Source organism: Amblyomma mixtum, chromosome 5 (assembly GCF_055824585.1).
Source record: "Amblyomma mixtum isolate Tamu chromosome 5, ASM5582458v1, whole genome shotgun sequence".
Taxonomy (NCBI): domain Eukaryota; kingdom Metazoa; phylum Arthropoda; class Arachnida; order Ixodida; family Ixodidae; genus Amblyomma; species Amblyomma mixtum.
The window spans coordinates 182293675-182319765 of NC_143016.1; the positions used below are offsets into that span (position 1 = coordinate 182293675).

Here is a 26091-nt window from a genome sequence, read left to right on the forward strand (position 1 = left end):
ATAGAGGCCTGAATGCACGCGCAGGCTAAATTTCTCTGGAGTACCAAGTTTTACCAATGCTAGTGAAAGAGTTAAATAACAAATGACAGCGGTCATATAGGAAAATGAAAAATGTGTGACAGAAAATATCGGCGCAAAATGGACAAAGTTCTGCGCGGAGAATGCGAAGGGTGCGCAGTCCTCAGAACTCCCTTGTGGTCCCATTTGGTTACATGATAGAGAGATTAGGGTCTCTTGTTGGGATAGAAGGTGGATGCTGACTGTGCGTCGGACAAAGGAAGTTGCTCTTATTCTTTTAAGCCTTTATTCTTTTAAGCAGCAAATTCTCCCGGGAGCTGCGTTCAAGCTATGAGCGAACACGCCAAATTTTGAATGAACTATGATTCCCTTTGTTCCCTTTGATAGGTAACTGTGGAGTGGCAGGCGCAGGTATTCTAAAAGGGGAAACCTGGGTAAGGATAACACATGGGCTTTGCGGTTAAAGCGGAAGCGAAATGATGTCTTGGCCTAACTGATATAATATTGCCCACGAACCTCGCAATGAAGTTTGTAAATCACATTGCTTGAGTCGCAGTCGACATGCTTCATTGTGCGAAGATCGGTGGGGACTGTAAACGACGCTGATGTTGCTTGAAAGCTTCCACTTGCGGCGCTTCCCATTTAAATAGCGTGTCTGCCTTTGTCAGGTGGGTCAGTGGCTCGGCGATGCGCGAAAAGTTCTTCACAAATCGTCGGTAGTACGCGCACAGTCCGAGGAATCTGCGCACAGCTTTCTTATCGGCCGGTGATGGAAACATTGCGATAGCGTGGCTTTCTGCGGGTCTGGCCGTACTCCCTCCTTGCTAACGATGTGGCCTAGAAACAGCAGCTCTTCATAGGCAAAGTGGCACTTCTCTGCTGTCAAAGTTAGGCCGGACGACTTGATTGCATCTAGTACTGTTCGAAGCCTTTTTAGGTGTTCCTCAAAGTTCGAGGCGAAGACAACGACCTCATCTAAATATACCAGACAAATCTGCCACTTCAAGTCTGCCAGCACTGTATCCATTACTCGCTGAAATGTGGCTGGTGCGGAACAGAGGCCAAATGACATCACCTTGAACTTGAAGAGGCCATCTGGAGTGATGAATGCGGTCTTCTCGCGATCTCGTTCATCGACCTTAATTTGCCAGTAGCCGCTCGTGAGGTCCATCGATGAGAAATATCCGGCGTTGCAGAGCTGGCCCAGTGTGTCGTCGATGCGAGGGAGGGGGTAAACGTCCTTCTTTGTGATGTTGTTCAAGCGCCGGTAATCAACGCAGAATCGAGGTGCACCGTCTTTCTTTCTCACTAGAACAACAGGTGCCGCCCAGGGGCTCTTTAAAGGCTGAATAACGTCGTCGCACAGTATTTCTTCCACTTGGTCTCGGGTGGCTTGCCGTTATCGCGGCGACACTCGGTAGGGGCTCTGGCGGAGAGGTCGGGCGTTCTCGTCGGTTATAATGCGATGCTTGGCAATCGGCGTTGGTCGTACCTTCGGCGATGATGAGAAGCACTTCCTGTAGCCTCGAAGGATATTGAGGATCTGATCTTGTCTGTTCCGGGGCAGGGCTGGGTTTATGTCGAAAGTGGGCGAGTTCTCTTGGTCAGCCGAATCTTGTACGGATGGGTCGGAGAGCGCGAAGAAGTCTCGTACGTCGGATATTTCGTCGAGGAATGCAATCGTCGTTCCTGTGTTAATGTGCCGGTATTCTTCGCTGAAGTTAGTCAGCAGTACTTCGGCCTGTCCTATTCGGAAATGTGCGATGCCTCTTGCGATGCCGATTCCTCGGTCGAGAAGCAACTGCATGTTCCCCTCGATAATGGCTTCAGTGTTAGTCGCTTTCGTGGCGCCTATGGTGATGAGGACGCTTGAGCGGGGTGGGACGCTCGTATGTTCCTCCAAGACACTAAGCGCAACGTGATGTTCCGGAGTTCTCATGGATGGGATGACCTCGTCCGTAGAAAGTGTGATCATCTTGAATCGCAGGTCGATGATCGCCTGATGCTCATTAAAGAAATCCATGCCCAAGATCACTTCGCGGGAACATTGCCGTATTACTACGAAGGTCGCCGGGTAGGTATGTCCCTTGAGAGTCACTCGCGCTGTGCATCGTTATGATGGCGTAATGAGGTGGCCTCCTGGGGTGCGAATTTGTGGGCCGTCCCATGCGGTCGTTACTTTCCTCAGCTGCGCAGCGAATGGTCCGCTCATCACCGAATAATCGGCTCCTGTGTCGACTAGAGCGGGGACTTTCCAGCCGTCGATAACCACTTCTGAGTCAGATGTCGTGGCTCTGGAGTTGAACGTCGTCCTCGGCGTCGGGTCACGGCTTCGTCGGGTGTGTGAATAGTGGGTGGGGCGTGTGGTCGAAGCTTTTCTTGGTGGTGGCGTCGCTTTGAAGGTGGTTCGCGTCGTGGTCGAGGTTGTTTTTGTATGCGGCGTCGGCGTAGTGCGTGCGGTGTCTTGATACAGCGTGGTCGCGGGAGGATCTTGTGGGAATCCTGGCTTTCCGCCGTCGCCTTTGCGCGGCTAGCCGGCCTCCCGCGTTGTTTCTCCTCTTTCCCTTGCTCCCGCCTCAGGCGGTGGAGAGGCGGCTGGGTGACTAATCACTGTCATTTAGCCACAGCTCCGCCCCGGCTCCCCAAGGGCCTTTGCCATTGGCGCCTTTTGGCGGGAATCCGGGACCCGCTCTGGGCGGCCGCGCACAGCGCGACCGTCCGAGCGGGGCCCAGAGAGAGAGATCCCTCCGAGACAGCGTAAGGTGCGTACGCTACTGTTTTGTCCGTGCCGGCCTTTGCCGTTCGGACCAGTGCTTACTCGAGCTCGCCCGCACGTGTCCTCTGACCTGCAGCGGCTCGAGCCTGTCCAGCGGGGTCCAGCGACCTCTGACAGGCGTACCTGCGTTGATTGCCCACTCTCTCTCGCAACCGGCCCAACGGTCGACACGAGAGAGAGATCACAGCACTGCCGCGGGGACATTCTCCTGCAGCGGCGTGCTAGCGGCGCATATTGCTCGAGTCGCTTCGTGCGCGCAGCGGAGCCTTGCTCCTCGCGCGCCCCCGGGACGGGGTGACGATTGAGTGTGTGTGTACTGCTGAAGGACGACGTGAATAAACGTCTCCTTTGTGAACTTGGAGGCCTATTTCTTTGCGGCGAATCGCTCTCCTCCCAGCGGAGGTTGAGTGCATCGCATCGGTGTCCCAGTGTGTGTGGTGACGGCTGATCGGGGCCCTTGGCTCGCGCGAAGCTCGAACCCGCGGTGGGTGGTGGCCTGTGTCCACTTAGAAACCCACAATCTTCATCGTTTCCTCGGCAAGCAACCTGACCTCCACAGGTTGCTTCGTTGAGTTTCCCCTACGGGGGCTAGGGGACCTTCCTCGGACAGCCGCGACTTAGCTCCGGCCCGGTGATGCAAATCGTGCGGTGGACGGCGACGGCGAGCGGGAGGGACGGCTTCACGACGCGTACTCCCCTCTGTGCAGGTAGTCGTCGAATTCCCGTGGTCGCTGGCCGGGGAGTGGTCGTGGGGCGTCGATTGCGAAACCACGCAGGCCGATGCGTCTGTACGGGCAGTGGCGAAGTACATGACCTGCTTCGCCGCAATGGAAGCACAACGGGCGGTTGTTGGAAGTCCTCCAGGCGTCGCACTTCCTGGGGCTTCGGCGTCGTTCGTAGGCAGGGCGGGCGGGGCAGGGGGACGGCGTTCGGAAACAGCTGGTTCACGTCGAAGAGGCGGACTTCGGCTCTCGCGTTTGGGCTGAGGACTGCGTAGTGCAGCGGCGTAGGTTAAGGCTGGAGCTTCAGCTGGAGGCGAAGATGACGGGGTGCCAAGCGCATGCTGCACTTCTTCGCGTACGATTTCCTCAAGGGTCGCTACTTGAGGCTGGTTGGAAGATGGTAGCAGGCGACGCAGCTCTTCCCGTACAATTTCTGGGATAACATCCCGCAGGTTGCGTCCGAATGCTGTGCCATCCGAGAGGTCACTTGGGGCTGTCGAGGAAAATGACGCGCTCGTGCTCCCAAGGTTCTCTCTATGGCGGCTGCTTCACTGGTGAATTCCGCGACCGTCTTCGGTGGGTTGCGGGTGAGGCCACCTAAAAGTGCCTCTTTAGTACCACGCATAAAGAGCTCCACTTTCTTCTCCTCCGCCATGTCAGGATCGACTCGTCAAAAAAGGCGCTTCATATCTTCTACATACGCGGTCACTGACTCGTTCGGGTGTTGGATGCGGGACTGTAGAAGCAGCTGAGCTCTTTCTTTCCTGATTATGTTCGTGAAGCCCTTCAGGAACTCCTGTTTGAATAATTCCCAAGTCGCTAGAGAAGCTTCGTTGTTTTCGAACCAAATTATCGCTGGTCCTTCCAAGGCAAAGAAAACATGGCTCATTTATTGTGGTCGTCCCAACGGTTGAACACGGCGACACGTTCAAATTGTTCTAGCCATTCCTCGGGATTCTCGCCCGGTGAAGCGTTGAACGTGGGAGGCAGTCGGGGCTGGTGTAAAATAATGAGGGCTGGTGTCGTAGCCATGGCTGAAGTCGATATCGAGGGGTTCTTCTTCGCTCGCGTGCGGTCCGGTAGCAGTCCGAATATGGTGGACACCGCTGGAGACAACGGCTGCTTCGCCCTTCGCCTGCGGGGGCGACGGCTTCTGCGGCTTTCGCGTGATCTTCGAGGCGGCTCGGGCTGCTCTGACGGCTCACAGGGGGTGAGGGCGACAGGGACATCCGTTAGCACCTCCACCAGATGTCATGTAGTGGTGGCTGCAGTCCGGCGAACACGAAAACAAAGAGGATGTCTTCGAAACGGAACTCTTTATTTGGGCTGACTTGCGCCCGCAAAGAACTGAATCGCTCGGCGGCGGCGTTGCAACAAGCGTGCTCGGCGGTTGTCGAACAGAATGACCGCCGCTGTCGGCCGTGCTCTTTTTAAAGCTGATAGCGAACGTTCGAGATAAAGCTTTAGAAGTTACTAGAAAATTCTGCCGCAAACTAGAATCGGCTCCGTCCGGATGCCATCAATCGAGATAAATCTAGGCGCGTCTTGCGTCACAAACGAAGCGATAAAGCGGCGCGTCGGCAGCCTTGAAGCATGACGAAATAAACTCTACAAACGAACGCTACAAAGATTCGCGGCAATATTTATGGGAAGAAGGGCGCCGGCCTGTCTGGCTGAGGAGCCAAGCGAAGAAATCAAACAAAAACACGCAGGTGGCGAGGTCGCAAGTGGCCGTTGCGGCGCCAAAGCGTGCGTGTATTGTCGTTAGAACGCATTTCCCGCATGCGCCTCAGGATACTTGATGCGCATACCGTCCGATCGGACCCGCCGACATCTTGCGGGGGAAGCGTGCTTCGGGTGAGCCGAGTCAGGCTGAAAGGGAATGGAATTTGTTGGAATTGGTTTTTGAGGGAAGAAAATTGCGCATGTCTCACATCTCTGTGAACACCTGAACCGTGCGCCGTAAGGGAATAGATGAAGGAGGGAGTGAGAGAAGGAAAAAATATGAACGCCCATTTCCTCTTTTAGTTCGGAAGCACTCATACGATGCTGAAGGCCTAGTGAGCGGGTGAGTGAGTGAGTGAGTGAGTGGGGGAGGGAGTGAGTGGGTGAGTGAGTGAATGAATGAATGAGTGGGTGAGTGGATGAGTGAGTGAGGGGATGAGTGAGTGAGCGAATTATGGAATGAGTGAGTGAGTGGGGGAGGGAGTGAGTGAGTGAATGAATGAATGAATGAATGAATGAATGAATGAATGAATGAATGAATGAATGAATGAGTGGGTGAGTGGATGAGTGAGTGACTATGAGTGAGTGAGCGAATTATGGAATGAGTGAGTGAGTGGGGGAGGGAGTGAGTGAGTGAATGAATGAATGAATGAATGATGGTTTGGTTTGGTTTATGGGGTTTAACGTCCCAAAGCGACTAAGGCTATGAGAGACGCCGTAGTGGAGGGCTCCGGAAATTTCGACCACCTGGGGTTCTTTAACGTGCACTGACATCGCACAGTACACGGGCCTCGAATTTCTCCTCCAAAGAAATTCAGCCGCCGCGGCCGGAATGAATGAATGAATGAATGAATGAATGAATGAATGAGTGGGTGAGTGGATGAGTGAGTGAGTATGAGTGAGTGAGCGAATTATGGAATGAGTGAGTGAGTGAATGAGTGGGTGAGTCAGTGGGTGAATGAGTGGGTGAGTGAGTGAGGGGATGAGTGAGTGAGTGGGTGAGTGAATGAGTGAGTGATTGAATGAGTCAGTGAGTGAATGAGGGATTGAGTGAATCAGTGAGTGTGCGAATGAATGGGTGGGTGAGTGAGTGAGTGAGTGAGTGAGTGAGTGAGTGAGTGGGTGGGTGAATGGGTAGGTGGGTGAGTGGGTGGGTGGGTGGGTGGGTGAGTTAGTGATTGAGTGAGACTATCGTCCAACAGAAAAAGACAACCTCATTCTACCCTCCGTATCTCCCTCGTAGTCGAGAGATGAGGGCCAGGAGCATGACATGTTTACGCAAAAAGCATACTGGCGCTAAAAGACGGAGACAGCACACACAAGACAGGACTGGCGCCGAATTCCAACTAAGCTTATTCTCAGAAAAACCACTTTATAACCACACGAGCAGGCAAAAAGGTAGAACCAAAACAGAAAAAGCAACAGATACAAGGGGTGATTTAAAAGAGGCACACGTGCCAAAATCACCAAAGCAATGATTATAACGCTGGCAAAGACCCACTAAGAAAACTAATCTCTTCATCTGACAGCGACACAGATTTATTTATTTTATTTATTTATTTATTTATTGTACCCTCACGGCCAAAGGCATTACAGAGGGGAGTGGGTTAATTAGGATAAAGAACAATGAATATAATACAGTGAAAACAGGTAGTACAAAATAAATTTTCTCCAGATTAAAACAAACAACATTCACAAAGCATAAATAACATAAAATCAATGTACATAACACAGTGGAAACAGACATAACACATGATCAACTTCTTTCAGAATAAACAATGTTAGCTATTGCGTCGTGAAAGGTTTTGTTATCTGCAATGGCTGCAATATCGGGGGGAAGGCGGTTCCATTCCACAGATGTGCGAGGAAGATATGACTGAAAAGAAGATTTGGTGTGGCATGTTAGGATGCGAACCTTGTGGCGGTGATCGATGCGACGTGAAATGTATTCTGGGGGTGATATGAAATAGTCGTGAAGCGTAACGTGATGATATAGCTTGTGAAATAGTGTTAGGCGACCAATTTTACGGCGAGATTGTAACGGTGGGAGTGACACGTTAGATTTCATGGCTGTCATGCTTGCCGTACGGTTGTAATTTGAAAGAATGAAGCCAACGAAATTATTTTGGACTAGTTACAAGGAATATACAAGGTTATCATGTGTAGGGTCCCATATTGATGCTGCGTATTCTAGTTTAGGACGTATAAGTGTTTTATAGAGTATAAGCTTAAGAGATGAGGGAACGGCTGAGAAATAGCGATGCAAGTACCCTAACATGCGGTTAGCGTTATTAATAACGTAGTCAATATGAATAGACCATGTTAAATTTTGAGTTATATGAATACCTAGGTACTTGTATGTTTTTACCCAATCAAGAGGAGTGCTATTACGATAATATATAGGAAGAGCGTCAGGTGCACGGGAAACACGCAAAGCTTTACATTTATTAATGTTTAATTCCATATTCCATGTAGTGCACCAGTCTGACACGAAATTGAGGTCTGACTGGAGAGTGTCAGTATCGGTAACGTTATTTATTTCCCGAAATATTACACAATCGTCAGATAAAAGGTGAATGTTGGAAGATATGGCAGAAGGAAGGTCATGAATATAGATTAAGAATAGGAGTGGTCCAAGGACCGATCCCTGTGGAACACCAGATAGCACGTTAACAATCGGTGAATTAGTGTTATTAGCACGCAAAAATTGCCAACGGTTAAGAAGGAAAGTTTAATCCAGTCTAAGACGTTAGGATTGAGATTAAGATGGCTCAATTTATGTAGTAGCAATTTGTGCAATACTTTATCAAAGGATTTGGAAAAATCCAAGAAAATGCAGTCAGCACAAGATGAGGTGTCAAGTATGCGGTATAGCTTATCAGTAAAGGCAAGCAATTGAGTTTCACACGAGTATGTTCGACGAAAACCATGTTGCGCAGGTGTGAAAAATGAATTCTCATCGAGAAAAGTAACGACATGCTTGAAAATGATATGTTCTAGTAATTTGCAGCATGTGCTAGTGAGCGAAATGGGACGAAAGTTTTGAGGGGAGTGCTTACCACCGGACTTGTGAAGTGGAACCACCTTCCCAATTTTCCAGTCGTTAGGAAGGCTTGCTGTGTCGAGTGACTGTTGAAAAAGTTTGGTTAGTATAACTGAACTATAAGCACAAGTATTTTTTAGAGATTTAGCGCTAATCGCATCAGAACCAGGTGAAGAATCATTTTTCAAAGATTCAATTAATTTGGCTATGCCAGGTGGATCGATAGTTATAGGTGAGATTGTCGGGAACCTGTGGTGCTGTATGTGAGGCAGATTAACGCTTGAAATGGAGGAAGAGCTTTCAACGTATGTGTTATTCAGCACGGAAGCACAAAGATCACTGGGGATAAGGTTACCGGAGGCATCTTGTAGTCTAATTAATTGGTTGTTCTCAGGGTGTATAACGCGCCAGAATTTCCTAACACTCGTTTTCAAAATAGTTGGTAATGTGGCAGACAAAAAGGTATTCTTTGTTCGTTTAATCGCGTTGACGTAAGCGTCGGAAGCAGACTTGTACTTCGCCCATCGCGCGTTAGATGGTGAAAGCTTCGCGCGGCGGTGTAAACGTTTCTTTTTGTTCGATAATCGCTTGATGTGAGAGTTGTGCCAAGGTGCTTGTGGATTAGAGGTGACGATGCGCTTAGGGATATATTTATCAGTTAGTTCGTGAACCTTCGTTTCGAATGATATCCAGTTTTTTTCGACAGAGTAGTAGTCAGAGTTAGCAATAAAGTAATCAACAAATATGCCCAGTTCATTGTTAATAGCGGCAAAGTTGGCGCGTTTGTAATCTAGAATGATTTTTTTTATTTTGCTCGGTTTTGGACGTGGTATATTAATGCAAAAATTGAGCACAACGTGATCACTGATGCCTGGAAGATACGTTATATCAGCAGCTAACTCTCGATTAGTTGCTAGAATTAGATCAAGAGTGTTTGAAGCGTTATTTACTGTCCTTGTGGCTTTTGTTACTAACTGAGTTAGCGAAAACATGGTGCATAGTTCTAAGAATTCTTTAGCTTGATACTAAGGGGACGATGAAGAAGGCGGCTGAGCAGTCCATGAAATAGTTGAAAAATTGAAGTCTCCAAGAAGAAAAAGTGGTGATGAAGGAAATCGTGCGCGAACAAGATTTATAGCATCGTGAAGTTCGTTAGTGAATGTAGACGAATAAGAAGGAGAACGGTAACAGACACCAATAATCAGTTTAAGATGACCTATCACTATTGACGCAAATATTAGTTCTAATTCGCTGAAGACTTGGATACATGATGATGGAATGTCTTTAGGAATAGCAAGTAAAGCACCGCCGCCACGTTTGGCTATTCTATCGCAACGATATACCGAGTAGCGATGAGCGTTTTAGAAGATTTCGGAATCCGATACATGCGTTGGGAGCCAGGTTGCGGTTAGCGCTATAATGTCAGCTGAGCATGTGTCTATGGCAGAAGATAAAGAAGTATGCTTGTTAAGTAGGCTTCTGACGTTAGTATAAAGAACAGATATCGACGATGGCAACTGTCCACTACCCCTCGCGATTCCCTACGGTGAAGCGGTAGATCCAGCCACAGAATCCAATCTAGACGATTCGCCACGTGCCACGATTTCTTCAACAGTGTCCTTGGTAGGGTTATACATAAAGCATTTTTATTGATATGCAGCTTGTTATAGCGTATCTTAAAAGAGTGAGGGCCAGCGTGATTATTTCCGAATTCAAAATGTTTTTTCCGAGCCTGGCGCGTAGCCGGTGAGAAATCTTCACTGATTGTGATGTTATCCGTTTTAAATTGGTTACGAAGGGTCAATATCTTGTTTTGCTTATGCAGATAAGGTTTGCTTATGCAGATATGCCCCCTCTGCTTGGTGTAATATGCTTCTATTATTTCACGCTCTAATCTGTCTTTAGACCTTGCAATGAATTTAGCGTTTTCACTAATAATAATAATTCTTTATTGCGCCAAATATTTAAAAAAATGTACAGAAATCCGGCCTGCCAAAGCCTCATAGGGCTTGAGCGGCAGAGCCCGACAGGCAGCGGAACCGCACAGACATACACACAGGCAAAAAAAAAACACATTCAAAATAACGGACATAAAATTAGTATGACGGTGAGAACAAAATAGACACAAGACTCATGTTACATGAAGGAAAAAAAAATCCTCATCAGATTAAATCGCAAGGAAGAAAAACCAAAGTGGCATAACAATACCTCAGATCAGTGCAATAAATACAGCAGTAACCAATGACATCACAAGATTTACTTGACAGGTGGTAAAGCACATGCATGATGTCGTAAACCCTCTAATTAATGTATCGCAGCATCTTTTTTATTTTGTATTTAGTTTTTGCCCGGCGAACGCTTGGAGGTAACCTGTTAAAGTGAAAGGGAACGTAATAATCTCTTAAACGCCTTCAATATCTTGTAGACCGTCGGGGAATACAAAAAGGTTCCTTCGGTCGAAGAGACCGTGTGGGAACATACGGAATCTTATAGTCACTAAGCCAAAAATGCTTCAGGACAATCGTTTCCATGAAAAGGCGATCAAAATCAGGTAGAGAAAATACCTTAAAGAGATCAGAATTGGAGGGAAGGCCTAAATCATAGCCGATATTTTTTAATAAAGATCGTAGGAGAGAATTAATCCTGCACTTCCAGCGAACTGCACAGTGACCATAAATCGTTATGCCATAGCGCAGTATGCTATAACCAAGGGCGTTTACGATAACTTTGCGTATTGAAAGCGGCATGTAGTACCTGATGTTGTACAGCACACAGGAGACGGTTCGGAGCTTTTTACAAACGTGGGACAAGTGATCATTCCATGAAAGAGCACTGTCAAAGTATAATCCTAGGTATTTCACTGTATTTGTATAGCTCAAGGGTATACATTGACATTGGGAACAATCAAATCCGTGCAAGAAAAGGTGATGGTTTAAATCTACCTTCTTGATCGGGCTGTGAAAGCATATAAGCTGAGTCTTAGAGTTGTTAACTTTAATTAGGTTGTTTGAGAACCAGTCCATAGAAATTATTGCTGCAGCTTGAAGAGAAGAAATTGAGTCAGAGTAGTTCGGTGACTGGATTACAAGTACAGTATCGTCAGCGTACTGGTACAGGCCTACAGGAACAAAGTTTGAAAGGTCATTCACGTAGACGTTAAATAACAGGGGACTAATTATAGAACCTTGCGGGACGCCAGCTTTAATTAACAAAGAAGCGCTCTTTGCCCGGCCAGTGGAGATATATTGCGTTCTCTGCAGTAAAAAATTTTCTAAAAGCGAAAGAAACGCTCCACGGAAGCCTAACTTGGACAGTTTACACAATAACACACTGTGACACACGCTGTCAAAAGCCTTGCTGACATCCAGAAACAGTGCACACACCACTTGGTTACGTTCAAAAGATCGATTTAACATGTCAGAAAAATCCTCCAAAAGCATTTCCGTCCCTTTACCTTGTACAAAACCATATTGACACGGTGACAGGATTTTGTGCTTATCTAAAAAACTTGTCATTGTAAACAGCAGATGTTTTTCTAATATTTGAGTCAAACAGGGCAAGACTGAAATAGGACGATAATTCTCATACCTATTACGTGCACCACCGTTGTGAATTGGGGTAACTATAGCCGCTTTCATGTTCACCGGGATCATGCCGCTTGAGATAATGCTGTTGAACAGCGACAGCAACACGCCTTTAAGTACGTCGAACAAGGTTCGCAAATCATCAACTGAAATGCCATCTATTCCCACAGATCTATTGCGTTTAAGACCAAAAATAATTGAACAGATGTCATCCTCACTTAGCAAAGGTAGGTGTGCAGATTCAACTGTGCTGTTCTTCAGAGTACAAAATAAGGGATTCTGCTGCGCACTGCCCGAAACTTGCGAGAAGAACCTGTTGAATTCATTAGCTATTTTTTCTTCATCAGTGCCGAAATACGACACAAAATCTTTGCCATCATTGCCACGCCTTTTGACACCTCGTAGATTGTTAATCAAAGACCACGTTTTTCTAGTATCAGGGCCTGCATTCTTGAACTTGTTACGAAAATGTACTCTTTTAGCCTGACGAATCATTGCGTTTACTTTATTTCTTGCAACCTTAAACTTGGACCGTAGCAGGATAGATGCAGGTGCCCTTTTCGACTGGGCCCAGAGCAAATCTTTTTCTTTTATAGCTGATAGTATATTTAAGGTCATCCATGAGTTTTCTTTATTGAGCTGCCTGATTTCAACCACGCGAGTAGCCGCTTTCTTAAACTCTTGTAATAGCTCAACAAGCTTATCATAAATGTCTTTCGGGGGCACGTTTTCCAAGAACACTTCCCAATCGTATTCCGATGCCAGTCGGTAAAAGATTTTGGGATCGCAGATGGAAATTTCTTTTTTACCGCTATCTGCTCTTGGAGGGTTCGATTTCCGGGCTAAAGAACAACAGACAAAGTAGTGGTCTGACAGCTTTGCTTCGACGATAGCAGATTGTAGGGCACAATTCGGAGCTCTTATATTTATGTGGTCGATGCAAGAGATGACAAGTTGCCCTGACAGAAATTCTTCTCGCGTAGCTTTCTGGATAGTTGGTTGCAGTCCCCATTTTGATAACAGATCAAGATAATCTGAGACCAGAGCCCTAGAAGGGCGAAAGGTATCTATGTTAACATCGCCTATAACACAGATATAATCTTCATGCGAGTGGGCTGAGAGGACGTTGTCAAGTTCGGCCAAAAAGAGCCTGCCATTCAAGCAGGGGGGTCGGTATACTGAAAAGAGTATCAGAGAGAGAGCTGGCATGCTCAAACGCAATGCTACTACTTCTGCTTGCTGGAAGTCAGAATTTAGCTCTGTGACAGTCCAACTGTCTCTCACAAAAACTGCGACGCCACCCCCTTTTCTAGCAGGTCGGGTACAGGAAATTGCTTGGTAACTAAATACAACGAACCAGCTCAAATCACCAACTACAACCAACTAGCTCAGATCAAAGTATTGCAGGGCCAGGAGGTACTGGGATGGACAGGGGCGCCGCGTCAAATGCTGGCCTTGGTTTCTTGAATCTCGGCGGCCTCTTCAGCCAGGGCTGGGCTTCAGGGTTCAGGGCTCTTCAGGGTCCGGGCTACGCAACAGGGTCTCTCAGGCGTCTCTACTATCTACCTTATTCGTCCTCCCTCGAGATTGTGTGCACTCCTAAATAATATAGTCGGGGGTCCCTCTCACTCCACATTTCTCACATTTCTTTTCCTCAGTGTCCGGGATAATATGTTTAAATAATATTGTGTGCGCGTAGTCGCCTGTTTGAAGATGTCTCCACGCTACCGCTTGCTGATTATTAAGCTTCACACTGGGCGGGGGAAGTTGCCTGCGATGCTGCCTCTAGTGCTGAGTTACTGCTTGATATGCTATTAGTCGCACTTCTTTTCCGCGGCTCTCGAGGTGGGCCCTTCTTGAGCTGCTTGGTGGTAGAGATCTCGAGCCCGCGCATGAGCAGCCTCGTTGCCACGGACAGATTCGTGGGCGACGTCCAGATTATGTTAATTGGCCGGTCCAATTTTCTTTGTCTTAATCCTGGCTCTGAGAGGAGAGACCCTCCCTCTACCAAAATTTTGGAGAGCAGTTTTACAGGCACTTATAACACAGTGGTCATTTAAATCCGACGCAAACCAACACGATCGCAACTTCCTCTGCTGTTTCTACTATATTTGTCCCCCTAATGGTGGCAGTTGCGATTGGGTTGCCCCGGACGTCCACCACAACGGCTTTCGTGTATTTTTTGTTTATGTCTCCTGCCGCATCTACGTAGGCGAGCTTTTCTTATGGATTTTCGCTGTATATGCGTTCCAGCGCCTCGCCTCTCTTTGGTCTCTTTTCTTTGCCTAGTTCTGGGTGCATGTTTTTTGGGAAAGGGGCGACACTAATGCGGCTCCTGCTGCCCTTATTACTTATTACTTCCTTCCCTTTCTTCAATACCCCTGTCTGCTTTGAGTCCGATTTTGGCTAGAGTGGCTATGCCTGCATGTGTTATGCTTAGCTTCTATGGTTATGATATCTTTACTCCCTTTCCTAGTTCTGCCAAAATATTTTGCAACCCGAGGGATAGCGGCTTCTTCGAAGATGCGCATAGGTAGCCCTAATGCTTTCTTGATGAATTTCGTTATGAGACTGTAAATCTTGTTTATCTCTGCTGGTTTTAAATGTAAGCGCGACGTCGCGTAGCTGTTCCTGATGATTATGAAGGCCTGTATTAGCCTGAACGGGGTTTTCTCTTTCAGGCCCCCTTTCCTACTTGTCAAAGCCGAAGAAAAATCTTGCTTATGCACCTTGCATCTTGCATGTGGATCGCTCGTTGCCATAGCAACTGTGACGCCAACCGGCAAGAATATGTCCCGGGACACCCCTTCAAGGGTTGCCTGCAGGGGTTGCCGTCCTGCAGGGGTTGCCGTCCGGAGTTCAAGAAAACTATTTTTTTGAGGAGTGGGAAGGACAGATTTGAGAGAGAGGTGGTCGAAGCCTTTTACATCAGGAAAGAAGGGAGCAGATGCGTCAGCAAGCCATCTATTACGCTTAGCAACGAGGAGTACACTTTTCTAGAAAGTTTTTTGTAGCGTCTTCGTTTTGTTTTGTTGTGCACGCTCTTTCCTTTGGCATTGGTTGCAATTTTTGACGATTTTTTGACGATGTGCGGTTGTTTGCGCGGTTTTTGTTCTCGTTTTTTTTTTCGTTTTTTTACACCTTTGACGCTGACCTTCATCTGAGCTCCGCGTTCATCCTTTGTCATGTTTCATGTTGGTCATCGGTTATCATTCATGTGGCTGCTGGTTGTTCGTTTCCAATTTTTTTCTCATTTTGATACCTTTGACGCTGACTTTGGTCTCAGCCTCGCGTCCATCTTTTTTCATGTTTCTGGTTGGTCATCGGTTATCATTCATGTGACTGCTGGTTGTTCGTTTCCAATTTTAAGGTTTGCACTCTTCATCCATTTCAAACTTTTTTTTTTACCTTTGACACTGCTTTGGTCTTAACGCTTCATTCTTCACATTTTTTTCCACGTTTCTTGTTGGTCATCTCGTATCACTCATGAGTGTGTATCGTTTTTAGAGTTTAAGAGTTGCTTGGCCATGACCGTGTTAGTGTTGTTTGCTATAGATTTGTTGGGTTTTTTGTTGGGTTTTTTTAGCCACGATAGTATGTTACGTGGTTGCTATCGCGCTTCATGTGTTAGATATCTTACAGTGATCTTTTCTACTGCCTGTGCGTGATTACATGGATGTTAGGGCGTGTTGGCCTACAAAAAGGCGGGTTTGGTGCGAAATAAAATTCAGTTGCAAGTTGGCGCTGGTCCGGTCGTGTTTGTCTCTTTTGTCCACGTCTTTTGCGCTGTTTTCCTGTTGAATCATGAACCAACTAGCCCAAACTAGAGTTCTTCTTCTTGAACACCCCGAAATTTGACCTTGACCGATTTAAACAAAAAATCGATGTCCAACCATAATTGCGCGTGCCCGACACGGTGACGTACAAATTTCGCCCGAGACCCCAGAAATTTCACCTTGAACGATTTCCACCAAGATGGACGTCCAATCATAACTGAGCGTGCCTGACGCGATAATGACCTCCAAAATTGTTCTGGGTAGTTTGAAAAGTCTGGCCTCAGCCACCCTCGAAACTTAACCCTGGCGAATTTGGACAAATTTAGGTCCCGACATAACTATGGCCGACACGATGGAAACCTCCAAATTTCGCCTGTGTCATTTCCAAAAATTTCATCTGGTAAACTGAAAAATTGGTTTTTGAGGAAAGGAAAAGGCGCAGAATCTGTGTCACATAATTTGATGGACACCTGAACCGCGCCGTAAGGGAAGGAAGGAAGGTGGGAGTGAAAGAAGAAAGAGAGAAAGGGGTGCCGTAGTGGAGGTCTTCGCAATGATTTAGGCCACCTGGGGATCTTTCACCTGCACTGAAATCGCACAGCGCACGGACTCCTTTTCGTTTCGCCTCCATCGAAACGCGCCCGCAGCGGTCGGGTTCGAACCCGGGTACTCCGGCTTGGTAGACGAGCGCCTTAACCACTGAGGCATCGCAGCGAGTTAATTTGTTCTGCATAACACCAGAAAAAAAGTAGTTCACACCTTTGAGATTTGCCCCATTTCGTTGCTATGGTGTCGCTTGTGGCGTCACCATTTACGTCACTGCCCTTTCGCACGCCACACATCGGTTTAAGCGGAGTTAAACCACGGCTAATTTTTTCCATTGCACTTCACACCCGTCTTTTTGTCTGCACTTTACCGGTTTCCAAGTCGCTGCAGCGACTTGGAAACCACTGTCAGAGCTGTTGTGCGGTCTGCTATTCGGTCCTATGCCCGCACTCTGAATTTTTTTTGCGATGGAGGGGATCATACATCCTTGCTCTTTCTGTCTTCGGTATTTAGTGAACTCATTGTATATCTGCCCTGACGAAGCGAATCCCATCGACGACACTGTTGGCGAAATGAACCTTAAAATCAAACAGTCTGGTCTGCCGGAACGTGTTTCAGCGAACACAACCGTATCGAGCCAGTCGGTACGGAGCACCTTAGTGCTAAATATGCAATCTTTTCAGTTAGAATATTTTCCTATACAGTCATTACCATTTATTGTAGCATCAAGACAATGCCACATAAAATGAATAGGCGCTTGACAGAACTAACACAATGCATGTCGATATACCCGAACTGTTCAAAGATACAGTAATCTGCACACTGTCAGAGAAGAGTACTTTTATCCCTTTCACGAAGCTAATGACAACAATAAAAATGATTAAAAAACTTTCCAATTAACAAGACAGGCGTAGCGCCAGGAATGCTTATCAGTGTCCCCAAAAGCGACGGCCGCGTAGCAGACGATGACTAGAATTTTTCTTAGTCCGAGCGACGAAGCAGTCGATAGCGCTGGCCGTGGTCTAAGCTGAGCGCCGAGGTTCCCTAGCACACGCTAGCAAAGTTAGCACACGCGTTTCAAATTGGGCTCCGCATTCATTACGGCACGTCACCAGCGCACACTGCGCTTGCGCCATACTTCCCTCCTCGTGCGCTCAGTTTGGGTCACATGCGGGAAAAAGCGTAGGATTTCTTCGCGCTGTAGGGCTGTAGAAGTTGAGTTTTTCTTCATTTCAAAAACTGATAGGACATCATATTGTTCATGCCATCAAACTCTAGATACGATAATTAGAGGTAGTGGTTTTTTTGTTAATTACCTGGATAATTGAAGGGGTTTTACAGCATATTTTGTTCGTCGAGGCAGAGAGTGCAATCCTATACCTATTTTATAGCTGTATTGAACAAAATATTTTAAGGAATATATATATATATATATACCGTGTTCTGCAACTTTATCGGCACAGGTTTGAAAAATTCTCCCGCCACAACCGTTGGCTCGTTTTTGGTGAAACCGCGCACAAAGCTTCCTTATTGTTGTCCGTTTTAAGGCACAGTAAGTATAAAAGTGGTACTTACCAGGTTTGGTCACGCGAGATGCGAAACCAGAAGCACCCGTGTTGAGATCGAGCCGTCGCCATCGAATTTCTGCCGAAATGTACTGGTGACGCCAGCTGGCATACCTGAAGGAAAGCGCCGCGAAAGCAGACGGCAGAAATACGACGAGACAATGGACAAGATATCTTTTATTGGTAAATCACCGTCAAGTCATTTGATTTGTTTACGATAGTTTTCAAAATGCGTTGGCCGAAAAATATTTCACGCGCTTAAGCAGACGACATGGCCCGAACGACGCATTCAAATCAAGCAGCCACGCTCGCTGCAGCGCTCGCCTCGGCGCTTTCCTTCAGCGATGCCAGATGGCGCCACGAGTACATTTCGGCAGAAATTCGATGACGACGGCTCGATCTCAACACGGGTGCTTCTGGTTTCGCATCTCGCGTGACCAAACCTGGTAAGTACCACTTTTATACTTACTATGCCTTAAAACGGACAACAATAAGGAAGCTTTGTGCGCGGTTTCACCACAAACGAGCCAACGGTTGTGGCGGGAGAATTTTTCAAACCTGTGCCGATAAAGTTGCAGAACACGGTATATATATATATATATATATATATATATATATATATATATATATATATATATATATATATATATATATATATATATATATATATATATATATAGTATACCAACGTTTGAACTGATTTACTGGCGTTTCGACTATGGAATGGCTTCGCCACACACTGACGAAGGCCGGTCCGTGGTCGAAACGTCAAAGAATTGTTCCAAACGTTGGTCTACGTATGTATATATATATATATATATATATATATATATATATATATATATATATATATATATATATATATATATATAAGAAGGGGGTGAAGATTGGATGGATCCGGTAGAACATAAACGCAATTCGGTTGACACACGGTAGAAAAACAACAACTTTATTCTAACGTTTCGACCGGGGTCTGGCCTTCGTCAGAGTGATCACTCTGAAGAAGGCCAGACCCCGGTCGAAACGTTAGAATAAAGTTGTTGTTTTTCTACCGTGTGTCAACCGAATTACGTTTATATATATATATATATATATATATATATATATATATATATAGGGTTAGTTTATCGGAGTTTTACGTCCCAAACCGACTCAGGCTAAGAGGGCCGCCGTATTGAAGGGCTCCGGAAATTTCCACCACCTGGGGATCTTTAACGTGCATTGACATCGCACAGCGCACGGGCCTCTAGAATTTCACCTCCATCGAAATTCGGTCGCCGTGGCCGGGATGGAACCCGCGTCTTTCGGGCCAGCAGCCGAGCGGCGTAACCACTAAGCCACCACGGCGGGGCGCATATATATATATGGGTTGCGAATGCATGAAGTACCTAACTGCTTACAAGAGTATATAGCGAAGTATACACTTCCTTAAAGGAAACATATTTATTCGAGTCGACGTTTCGATCGGAAGACCGATCTTTATCCGATCGAAACGTGGTCGAGTCGAATAAATATGCTTCCGTTAACGAAGCGTATACTTCGCTATATATATATATATATATATATAGTGAAGTATAAATTTCGTTCAATGAAACATATCAATTTAACTCGACGTTTCCTTCGGCAGACCAATCTTCTTCAAAGGTCGTTTGTCTTTGGTGATGTTTCGAGCGAGAAACACAAGTAGAAGAAAAATATGCATATAAAACAAAAAAGTAAGCATGAACAGATAAAAGGGGGTCTGGGGCCCACAAGAAAGCGCGTAGAACAGGTAAGCAGTAGAAAAACATAATGTGCAGATGCGGCCTCTGCTTTGTTAAGCATCGCACGCTTGCTTTTTTGACAGGCGTGTCCAGCTCTGAGATAGTCGGCAGGGTGCGTGGCCGTACAGCAACTTTCCTGGAAAAATGAGAGAAGTTGTCCCTCCTCCAGACCGCGAGGGCAGAAAAAAAAAGAGAGCGAAATATCTTGCCCCTCAACAAAGAAAGCAGGGAAAGAACGAAAGAAAAAGAGTGAAAAACAGAGAGAACGGAAAGAACCTAAACAAAACTATAAGGCAGCGCTTTTTCTCCGCACTCCGCAATGATGCACCCTACGCGGTTTAGCTGTTGCCTCTGGATTATGAGAGAAAAGGGGGGGAGGGGCGAAGGAGGGGAATTATTTGAAGGAATGTTAAAAATGTAAGTTTAGAGAGTAGTGAAGTAAAAAAGTAAAAAGAAAAATTATGTGGCACTGCGGGACCACAGGGTGAGCCAAACCGGGGGGTGGAAGGAACCACACAAATGTGCCATGCAGAAAGGGGCATAACCTCAGACGACAGAGTCAGTGGTGCTTTGTGTATTTTCGCAGGCCTCTGACCTCGGAAGAAAGGTCAGGGTGCCCACTTTAATGATTTTCATTAATGCCACTTTGCAATTGTTAAATTAAAATATTGTTACATTAAGCGGTGCATGCACTGATATGCGCATAAGGAAGGAAGAAGGAGCTCTTGAGTTTGTGAAGAAGACGATGGTCGAGCAGTGTCGGCTGGTGCCTGAAGTAAACGCCTGTGGTTTGAAAGCCCTGTCTTCCGTGTCCACTCTCTGCAATCTCTCTGCAGTCTCTGCAACAATATAAAATATGATGCCCGTTGCTAGCACTCACGAGTGTTTTTGAAGCTACTCTGCAGTACCGTTACATTAAGTTTGTCAAACTCATTGCCTTTCACGCAGAGGTGTTTCGAAAAAGGGAGGCTGGGGAGTGATTGATTATGTGAGCCGTTGTTATTAAACCTGAATCGGAACGAATTGTATGTTTGGCCTATGTATTGCATTCGACAGTCGCCACACTCGAGAATTTAAACCACGTTGCTGGGATTTATGTCTTCCCGGATAGAATGTTTGAAATTTGAATGGGTGCTTTTAGCCAGTGCCCTGGTTTGCATATGTTTACAGACTTGGCATCGGCTTTTTCTGCATGGTGTGCAACCTGCAGCTCTCGGTTTAGTGACTGTCGAATGGACAGCATGTTTTTGTAGATTTTTTGGTCTTCTATATATTACCTAGGAGACCGTTGTGAAATTTTTTTTTTCAAAGCTGGTCACTGTGCTCTATGATATTAAAGTGTTTTTTTTTAGGATTTTATTAATGTTCGGAAGGTTGCTTGTGAAGGTTACTATGAGATAACAGCGCTGAGATGTTGGCTGAGATTCATTAATGACGTGAATAATATTAGTTGCTTCCGCCTTTTTAATCGCACCGTTGATTTTGAGAGGACGGATAATACTGTTTGTTTAGCGTGACCCGCATGCAATTAGCATTTTCGTCAAAATCTTCCGATTGTGAGCAAATTCGTTTGAATCTGTTCGCCTGTGACTATGAGATTGAAGTTTTCCAGTGGCGTGGGTGGAAGCTGTTGAAATGAAGATATATATAGTATTGTCTCTCTGTGGGTTTTTATATACACTAGTGATTAATGTGCTTCCTTCAAGTAGAACCAAAACATCCAGCAAGTTAATTTTATTGATTGCGTAGGTATGTATAAAAGAGATATTAGGATGAATTTTGTTGAATGAGGTGATAAACTTGATGAGTTCGTCCTCTGTTTCTGTCCAAACTAGTCATTCAGAAAACGTTTGGAAAAAGCTGGTTTGGTTGGATACGAGGAGAGAAAGTCTAATTCAATTTTGTTCATAAATATGTTGGCGTAATTTGACGCCACTTTTGTGCCTATAGCTGTACCGCAGTTCAAAGGTGTTACGTTCAAGGAACAAATTGGTAAGTGTCTCGACGGCACTTGGACTAGGGGTGCTTAGAATTTTGTATTCTTTATATGCTCTGACCGTTGCCTGAATTCCGTCGTCATGTGGGATGTTAGCGTAAAGTGATACCACTTCTAGCGCAACCAGGAAAGCGCCTTCTCACCTTCCGTCAAGGCGCTGTCCTAGTTAAAACCTAGACGTGGTATATATATACCAACGGCTACATGTAGAGCGCTAGCTGCAGCTATTTCTTGAAGGATATAAAAAGTAAGGCTGCAACTTTTAGTGTGCCTTTTCGTATGCTCTCATATCTTCTACATACCATATGCATTTTGAATTGCGTCTTTGATAGGAGCTCATGTACTGCCTCTCACATGGAGAGATGATGAAAGGAAAATTTCACAGGGCATACTTGATATTTCTTGCAACCATTTATACTAGCGTCATTAAAGCAAACAGGATAAAGCAGCAGACACACGAAAAAATAAATGTCTGAGCCTGCACCCCTCAGTACCTCTTGCCAACATCAATCGTGTTGCTGAGTGCGTCATGTAACAAGTGTCGTGAAGTTATCGCAAGCCTGTCGCCAATCACGAAGGCTACTATTTTGTTCCGCGTGCAATGAGAGCAGTGGGTCGTCAAGGCGTTTTGAAACTGTTATTAATGGTGAACTGTCGACAAGCTACTATCTAGAGACTGTCCTAACTCCGATGAATGCTTTACAATTTTTTTGGCTATCACAGTTGGTGGCTGATAAACTTGTCAACTGGTTCCAATTAAGTCGACGGGGAGTGGTCTTCTACCTGCCGCCCATTCCTTCGGACCCGAATGTCTGCATCGAGTTTGGCCTTCTGCAGGAGTTCCCCGTAGGCAAGCTACAGTCGGGCTCAGTAAAGGCGTACGCCTACTACAACCCAGGTGAGCAGCGTGCGTTACCGCGCGTGTGAGATGGTGCTTCAAAAATCATCTAAATCCTGCGCAAAAATTGGTGTCATCAAAAGCCGAAAACGTATACTGCTTAACTAAGGCCTTTCTTCCCCCTCACCTCCAAGGGCCAGTCGCAGCTACTGTATGCCGGCAAACTTCCTAATTTCTTCTACCACCAGACACTGTGCGTCCTCCTGCCGGGTTTGGCTTCGGGGCCTACTGCATTACCTCAAGCCGCCGTCGCTGATCGGCTCACCGCATCACATGCCCTGCCAATTTGCATTTGCTTCCTTTATGTGTATTAAGGTGACAGGGCGGTGTGAGGAAGGCACGTTTTCTTAATTATTTTATGGCGACCCTCCCGAATGCCTTCTGCAGTTACCTATTCCGTTTCCCTTTCCCAAGCTCGCTACGGCGTCCTAAATTTAATTTCAAGGCTTTAAGTCAGATTCTTGAAGCCAATAAACAAAGACCTCCAACCAGTGGCAGTTCAAATGAGCTATATAATAACTTAGTTACGCTAGAGGAAACTCATAAAACACTGTCGGTAGGTAAACAGAAAGCACACGGCCCTGAAGAAATGCATTACGAGATGCTAGCACACCTTTCCGAAGCTTCAGAAGAAGCACTTTTGCAATTCTTCAACAAAATATGCAAATTGGGAAAAATACCAGAGGCTTCGAAAAAAGCTGTTATTGTGTCATTCCTGAAACCTGGAAAGCCTCCAACCTACGCTCTTATTTCCAGACACATCGTACTTACAATTTGCTCGGGAAACCTTTCGAAAGTGTTTTAAATATTGGTTTAATGTTTGTCCTCGAATACCACGAACTTGTAGACATCCACCAATGTGGATTTAAAAAAGGACATTCAACAAGGGACCATCTCGTCCGCTTTGAAAACACAAATCGAGAAGCATTCATACATAGACAACGCTGTCTGGCAGTCTTTGACATGGAAAAGGCTTACGAGAATATCTCACGGTTTAGGACTCTCCGCGGCCTAGCAGACCTAGGTATCCCTGTAAGGATGCTGAACTGCTTGAAAGATTTCCTGCCTCACCGTTCATTTCTGGTACTCCCGGGTTCAACACTTACTAAAAAATTCGTTCACGACAACTGGGTACCGCAGGGGTGTATTTTAAGTACCACGCTTTTTGTCACAAAAATTAATTATATTTCCAAAATTTCAGAAAAGACCATCATGTGTTCAGTATATGTCCACTATCTTCAAATTGCATTCCCATCATCCAGCTTATCAACCTGTGACAGAAAGATACCTTTCATATTAACCAGTATAACGACATGGGCAGAGGAAAATGGGTTTAAGTTATCCCCACTAAAAAGAGCAGCAATTTTTTTCTCGCTAAAAAGAGGCTTGTAGAACGACCCGACCCTACACCTAAATAAACTCATGCTATCAATAAAACGAACATAATTTTTTAGGCATAACCTTCAATAAAAAACTCACATTCCTGCCCACATTAAACGATTCTGCACATATATCGCTCTTTGGTACGTTCCTCCTTAAATTAGGGGCACTGTGTATGGTTCACCAAAACCATCATATCTAAAAAAATTGGATCCATTGAGCAACTCAAGCCTACGCCAGTCGTGTGGCGCATACAGGACATCTCCCATAGTCAGCTGCTTTGCATAAACAAATGAACCCTCACTTGAAATCGGAGGAACCGATTTAACTTGTGCGTATGTCTTTAAATTAGGATCTCTAACAAAACACCTCTGCTATCCAGTATTAAAGAATTGTCCCCCTGGGAGAATTGCACCAAAACATCTCTAGCAACCAGGGCACAGCTCATGTGATTCAGAGATATGCGATAATCTCAATATACAGGACACATTACCTGACATTGCTCAAAGACGATATCCACTGCCTCCATAGCACAATTTTTCAGCAATCTGTGATTTCATTTTTAGACAGTTCCATAATAAACAAACTCCACGACATTATATAAGAATGGAATTTCTCGCACTCGAGGAAAAGTACAGTAGTTTCTCACCCTTCTACTCAGATAGTTGAAAAACTGATGTATACGTAGGAAGCGCAGTGGTGCGAAAGAATTCGGAGAAAACAGTACGATTTCCACTGTTCGCATCCATCTTCACTGCGGAATGTTACGCAGACTTTGTGGGCATAGAAATAATAGTGAACGAGGACATGTCAAACAGTACCATTTACACATGTTAATAAGTGCACTTACAGCTCTTCACTCTAGAAATGCAAGCACTACGCTGCTCGGTGACATCATATACAACATAGTAACCACAGCTCGAGGACAAAATATAAAACTGTGCTGGGTCCCAAGTCATGTCAGAATAAAAGGCAACGAGAGAGCAGATTTGTGCGCTGATCAAGCTCATGGCAAGGAAACTAAAAAGTAATATGCCCTTTAAGAACTGCATGAATCTAGTACATTGAAATTAAGGAAACAATGGAAGTCAGCTTGCAACAATGTATTAAATATTAAACTACACTTGGTGAAGCCGATTTTAGGAGAATGAAAGTCATATGTGAACCAGGAACGTTTCAAGGAAGTGATTTCCTGCCGTCTCCGAATAGGCCACACGCACCTTACACACAACTCCCTGCTATCAAAACAAGACAAACCTGCTTGTGAAGAATGTGGAGGTGAACTTACAATTAACCACATCTTATTCTATTGTGCGAAACTTGTAAAACTAAGGAAAACGTATTTTATTCAATTTTATAATGAATACATTTGTTCTCATCCCGCACTGCTTCAAAGAGATAATGCAGTTGTTGACGTATCTCCTGTTTTTAACTTTTTAAGGGGAACAGGATTTTTAGAGAAAGTCTAAATTCTTACCAACTGCTTAATTAATTTTGTGGTAGACCTCAGCCTCTTCCTCATTCCTGAGAAGAAGGCTGATGGCTTTATTTGGATCGCTGACAGCCTCGAGATCCTTGCCCAGCCGAGGATAACTGCTGAGCTTAGCCAGCCCTCTTTAAAGCTTCTACTAATTGCCATCTCTAATATTTATTCTCTATGTGATCACTAGGAAGTAATGACGTTTTAAGTCCTCTTAATCTCCGATGGTTTTTCAGAGCCCTAAATATTTCAGCACAGAACTTTTCATGTGTACCTTGTGCATGGCGCATGATTTCCTTAGCTGTGTATGCACCATAAACTACAACAGAACACTCATTTTGTGACGTAATATTGGGTGGGCCTTAAAGCAGTGTTACTGAAAGTTTCGTTTTTTTTAACTACGCTGGCGACTTTCCCACCCATATTTATAGTTTCCTGCTACTTTTCGCTGACTAATGCATCATTTACCGCTCGGTTATTTCCATAGATGATCACATTGCTACTCAAGGTGACCTTAAGATAATTTTCAGTTGCTGAAGCAAACTGAAAACGACGCTTAACTCGACAAAATGTATGTTATCTGTTCCAGCCGCTATCGTGGCAGTCCCAACTTCACTTGACTGATATTTAGACCGGCACTGTGTCAGGCACGATCATGGAATTAAGTTCTCACCTGACGCATAATCTTTCATGAATCATGCATATTAATGCCCCCTGAGCCAAAGCTTCCAGGTCACTAGGGTGTACCTACGCCGGGACTTCCCGAACACTTTACAATGTGAGATAGCTGCCTCACCTTACAACTGCGCGCCCGCAGCT

At 45.5% G+C, this 26091-nt stretch overlaps 1 protein-coding gene across 1 annotated transcript in view; it reads left to right on the forward strand.

Annotated features, from left to right (window-relative positions):
- Positions 1–26091, forward strand: part of LOC149345005 (complement C3-like) — a 189155-nt gene that overhangs the window by 147358 nt on the left and 15706 nt on the right. The window contains exon 24 of the mRNA XM_089547344.1: positions 22238–22412. Within this exon, the coding sequence (XP_089403470.1) occupies positions 22238–22412 (175 nt within the window). The remainder of the gene's footprint in view (positions 1–22237; positions 22413–26091) is intronic.